General features: G+C 39.4%; 1 protein-coding gene across 1 annotated transcript; it reads right to left on the bottom strand.

Moving 5' to 3' along the window:
* Positions 1–981: 981 nt before the first annotated feature.
* LOC141605688 (protein YIP4a-like) lies at positions 982–5656 on the bottom strand. Its single transcript, XM_074424559.1, has 3 exons — positions 4951–5656; positions 2401–2475; positions 982–1460 (listed from the first exon to the last, which is right to left on the bottom strand). Exons 1-3 carry the CDS (start codon positions 5449–5451, stop codon positions 1200–1202), a joined length of 837 nt encoding a protein of 278 aa, XP_074280660.1. The 5' UTR covers positions 5452–5656; the 3' UTR covers positions 982–1199.
* Between the last annotated feature and the right edge of the window lie 410 nt (positions 5657–6066).

Here is a 6066-nt window from a genome sequence, read left to right as displayed (position 1 = left end):
GATAAAATGTGGGTTAAACGTGCGTAAAATATTGAGTTATCACACGTATATATTAATCTTTTTTTTTTTTTGAAAGAGATATTTTAATAATATGTAAACAAATCATTAGACTAAACATTAAACCCTTTTAACGTTTTTTTTTTGGCATTATAAATAAGTTAATTACCCCGTTGCAACGCACGGGCATTTAAACTAGTTTTCACTCAAATAAGTTTTTTTCTAAGAAGTAATTAACAAGCTTTTTTCTAAGATGTGATTAACAAGCTTTTTTCTAAGAAGTAATTAAACGATGCAATATGGACTTGATTCATGGTTAAGGCATAGCAGGGGGTATTGGGGTACTCTATGATACATTGATACTCGCTGTTCAAACTTTTCAAATCGAAAAATAAGGTAGTAGTACTAGTAATGATAGTGACAGTGCGTGACTTCTTGTGTACATATTGATCATTACAAGTTTCTTCATAGAGGGAGAGCCGGAGAGCCTTGGATGGCCGTGCTTTTGTAGACGCTGAACTTGTGGTTGATGAAAGCGGCGGCTTAGTAGGATCATTTCCTGTGCAGAGAAATGTGGTCGTGATTTTTAACATGGTATGGTTATCGCCTTGTGGTGCTTGTTCAGGATGATTATGTGGAACAAGCAGTAGTTCAGCTAGCAGTTCAATAGTGAAACGTGGAAAGTACTGGGAAAAAGCAGCTGGAAGTCCGGTTCGTTCAACCTATTTTTGACAAGATGTTGGAGAAGCCACCCCACAAACCACATCTCATACAAATCATAGCCAGGCTACTCCCAAATGCATTGGACGAGGGCAAAATAAAATATTAATTGCCAAAACAGAAGAGACGAATTATCAAATACACAGTAACAAAGATGTAAACACGTATTACACGCGCCTGAATCATTTCCGCTTTATGATAGAATGATTACCCTCAGGATCTAGGGTCTGAAAAGGGACTGCTTATAAGAAAAGGAAAAAAAAATTACCCAACATCCCCAAATCTCAATCACATTCTGGATTCAGTATCACAAACGTTTTTCACTTCATAGTGCAACTCAGTCAAGCGAAACAAACTCTACGTAGCTATCATGGAATATTAGACATAAAATTGAGTACAACTTGCTATAGCACGTTTTACAAAACCGGTTATCGACGAAGATATAGTTCTAAGAATTCACAACCATATGCAGCTGATAATCACTAATCAATAGCGATGATCAGGAAACCAACAGAGACATACATGAGGAGAACAGGGTACAGAGCAAGTGCCTTTCTCCTCGGATTAACAGCTGAACTCATAAACGGATACGCAGCCCACGAGCTCCATGCCAAGGTCACACAAACCACTACTGCCTTCAAAACTGCATTGTCCTTCAACATGCAAATAAAGGCTCCGACAACCAAAGGAAAAAGACAGTAACCAAGAAGACTGAGACTCTGGAAGAAAATTATATGTCCACCCTGCACAAATGATACAAACACATAGATGAGGTGCATGCAATACACGAGAAAACGATAATCCATCTCATTTATATTAGCAGTATTCCCTTTTTTATCCACCCAAAAATGATTGGCCCCTTTCTATATGGGAGAAGGCAAGGTTTTGATAGAGCACACTTGGAGGCTCATGTTGGTGCATGGCAAGAGGTTAGGGTGGTGGGAAAGGGACAGAAACGGCCAGCAGTCTGGTAGGTGGCAGAAGCCATGGAAATTAAGTCGAGGAAGAAAGCTATTGTCGTGGTGGTTATACTTGAGAGAGGTGGTCGGCTATGACGCCATGTAGCTTGTCGGCAGGTCAGTGACGAAGCTCCAGTGCATGGTTGTTAGGTCGGTCAGGGACTCAGGGTAGAGAGAGATATGGTCATATGGAAGTTGGTGCGGATAATGATGGTTGGTGGAAGGAGGGGTGGGAGTTGTTTTGATTTGCAAGTCTGGAGGGATTAGTATTTAGGAGTGGTGGAGGGTAATTCGGTGAAATCCCTTAAAAAACATACTAAGTGGAGAAAGTGAGAAGAAATAAAAATAGCTTCGCAAAAGGAAAAGTGGGAAGACAATAGAAGTGTGGATAGAAGTATTAACCCAAGTTTATCTTTTATCTTTACTTATAAGTTATATCCACAGCGAAATTAGTAGAAAAAGTTGAACAAGATTGATAACACAAGGCAAATGAGGTCAGCAAAAGTACGAGTGTGTATAACTACCACGTAATTTCTAGTGAACTTGTTACGTAACATTGTATCACAGTTACATTAATTCAACCTTAGGGCTACGCAACGGTTGCAACTAATTGTCTAGGACAAAACCACAACGAAGTAAGAGAATAATTGCAGTTTTGTTTCATTTTTGGAGGTCGGAGGGAAAGGGGACGGGGGAAGGAGTCAAATGGAAGAAAGTATCTCACCAATAGCAACACATTCAATGTCAAAATTACAGCACCAGCAGCAAGAAGAGCAAATGCAACCGCGAATACTTCTGACTGTAGAAAGCAATAACACAAAGGATTAGGTATTTCTAATAATGTAGTACAGGAAACAAAATACAAGGCTCTCCCAGAGCCATCTCCCCTTTTAAAGGTTGTTGGACCATTTAGCCTACATATACTACTCCACTTTCATTCTTTGCATTTGCACCATTTCTTAGAATATGAGGAGAATTTTGACAAGAAATGGTGCGTGTGGAAAGTATGAGAGCGAGTAACAACTTTGGTGATAATTCTGAAATATTGCCGCCCACTGAAAGCAGAGTAAGAAGCACGTTGTCCCAAATCATCTCATATACATAACCTTATACCAAGGTACTTCCGTTAAAACAAGAGATATAAGATTCTTCTTTGTGCTTGTTTGGCAAACATAGTTAGGGAAAGGTCAAGAATAAGATCAATCATAAGTATCACGTGCATGGAACAACAAAGCGAAGCCTAAAAGCACATAGCTGGAGAATAAGTTGAAGAATGGAGTTGTCTGACCATCAAAGTCTAACGAGACCAATAAAAGTGAAGTGGCGAGACCGAGGGAGTACTATCTTAACACATCATCGAATAAAAGCCGGTCATGACCATCTGCAAGTCATTATGACTAAGCATAGGAGCTGTAATTTGGAAAATTCAAAACTAACAAAAATCAGAAACTCGCTAGTCACCACTCATAAAACAAGAGGTGAGAGGTATTAAAGATAGGGGCATCTCTGCTTGTCTCGTGCACTTCCCTTCAACAAACCAAGAGATTTTCGTTTGTGGCACTACCTGATTCCATGACTTGAATTTGTGGGCATTGAGCTATTTGAATCTCACATTGAATCAAACTTAGTATAGCCGGACACGCCAAGTAGTAATAAAATTCTGTTGTTCCTTCATCAACGCCCGCCAATATTTTCCCATCAAAGATTTACCCACAAGAGTCTAACAAATAACAATAATGATTATCTTCCTATTCACAGATCATTGAACTCATTCCCAGCCACTGGCATCCTTCTTAAAGATCCGTAACATCAAAACCACCATAACTCACTGCATCCGAACTTCAATCACACATCAAGAAAAATATCTACACATAGATGTGATAACACAAGGGACCTGCAGTTGGTGCAAACAAAAGAATCTAACATCCTCTACTTGCCTTTTCACCAGAATTTGATGCGCTTCTACAACAATCGCAGTATCTCACTGCTGAACAGCATAGATTTGCGTACATCATGGTGAACTTATAGTCTGGACGCTCTTACAGTGAGCTTTTAGTGAAGATGGTGTCACAATAGCTTCGTTATTGACATTAATAATTAATGCACCAACAAACAGAGTATGTTGGAGACGGAGAAAAGTAGTTGTTTAGATAAAAATCAAAATTGACAAAACTGACTATGTTCGTTTACATATATTGAAGAGATTCATGGTTAGTTGACAATCAAAGTCAAACGAGGACGATATAGTGGGGATGGAGGAAGCAAATGTTATGCTGCATAGAAAGAAACAACAAGCTCATATGCAAACGCTTAGGCCAATTCACTCCGTGTTTCTATAAGAAAAACTGGAAGAGAGCATTTGCAAAAACATGTTTCATCATCCACATTGATAGATGCCAAAGTACATAGAAAAATTCAATTCATCACAGTTATTAATAGGATACAAGCTTGTCATTCTTATGCTAATGTTACAGCACAACTGACCCACCAGATTAAAAATTCCATCCATCCCGCTTTTATCGTCCCCCTTTCTATTTTGGGAGGCTTTAATGAAAATAGATGAACTAGTTATTACACCCCTTGAATTAATAGAGAGGAAACAATGCTGAGTATTGATTTGGAGATGGCGGTAGTTGATTATGTAGGGGTAATATTCGATGCTCACATTATCTCCTTACTACATTTAGAATGGGGACAATAATGTTGAAAATAAGCTTTGAGGGAAGAGCGGATAATAAAATTTCAACGCAGGAAGTATTAAATAAGGCATCTCAACACATATTGGGTGGCTAACAAAACATAAGAGTCTACAAAATGCACAATATAAGTCTTAAGTGTTAGACAGTTAGACTGTACTAGCTCTGCATTATAGTAGAGCATTGATCTGTATCCTTAACTTAAATCATAAAAGATCAACGCATAGAATAACTTCCTCCTAGCATCCTATGAACATTAGAGCAGTAATCCCATCCAACAAAAGCAACCTTTCAATCGATAAACTACGGCATTCGCAATGCAACTCTGATACGAACATCAATCTAGATAGCTCTGATTGATAATGACCAAGGCTAGAAACCTAAGTGATCCAAATTGGCAGATCCACTATCTCACGAACATGGAAATTCAGTCAACTAACGAATCTAAATTAGCATGTGATTTGTTTACCTTTGATATTCAATTACAGTAATGATACTCCATCGGTCCTAGTCATTTGTTTACCTTTGATATTCTTGTAAAGAAAGAAATGATTAAGAGGGAGGGAGTAGAAGAAAACCTTTTTGACGGAAGCGGACCAAGAGAGAATAAGACCAAGGAAGACAATAAAGAAGAAAGGACCCCAAAGATCCCAATCACGGAGAGCCTTGCCAGGATCCTCTCGATAAGGGTTGGGAAAGACAACGAGCTTAAGATTACTAACAATGCGGGAGAGATCACGCTTGACGGTATCCCAAACAGGCTCGGTAAGGGTATTGGGGGCGGGGCCGAAACCGGAGGCAGAAGAGGAGGAGATAGGAAGAGTAGGAGGAGGAGGCGCAGGAGCAAAGGGCTTGGAGGAGGCGGAAAGAGGGGGTTTGGAAGGAGGAGGGAGGGCGGCAGAGACGACGGGAATGGATGCGCGAGGAGGAGAAGGAGGACGAGCAGGGAGAACCGGGATGGATGATGAAGATGTGATTGAAGAGTGAATCAGATTCTCGATCTCGTCGATGTCTGATTGAGATGAACCGTGCAGTGGAATTGTGTCGCTCATCGAGTTTAGATTCCCGGTGTGCGACATTTTCTTAGGGTTTCAGGTTGATTGATTGATTTTTTTTTTTTGGGGGGGGGGGGGGTTGTTATTTCAGATTGGTCAAGAGATGTTCACGATCATATGCGGATGTTGCTGCTGCTGCTGTCAACCCAGGTGCTTGTCGGAGTAGATCTTCACGCACATCTTTGATCTCTCTTTTCTGGGATGGGCTTTTCAAACTTTGACCATTATTATTCAACTAATTTAATCGGTCCTGTTAAATATCGTTGACATTTTTACTAATTATGGTTGGCTATTAACACAAGTTGTCAACTTTGCCCCCCACTTAAATCTATCTCAACTCTCTCTTTACGTAATGATCGGTTAAAACGGTTTAATAATGTCGGATAATAACATTAACAATGATCAATCTAGCAACGAATTTGCCGGGGTTATGTTTACGTTTTAATTACGCTTCTATTTTATAATTTTTTGTTCGGATTAGATTAGAACGGATTAGTAATTACCCTTCCCCACGTCCAAAACAAATTCAAGACGGAAATAAATTTTTTTTTTTTTTTTAGAAAAAAAAAATACACGAAATGGGCCTGGACGAAAAACTTTTTCGTCCAGACGAAAAAAATTTCGTCCAGACCCATTTTG

This window comes from Silene latifolia, chromosome 10 (genome assembly GCF_048544455.1).
Source record: "Silene latifolia isolate original U9 population chromosome 10, ASM4854445v1, whole genome shotgun sequence".
Classification (NCBI taxonomy): Eukaryota; Viridiplantae; Streptophyta; class Magnoliopsida; order Caryophyllales; family Caryophyllaceae; genus Silene; species Silene latifolia.
Note: the sequence above shows the minus strand (reverse complement) of the source record. Positions and strands in the feature narration are given on the sequence as shown.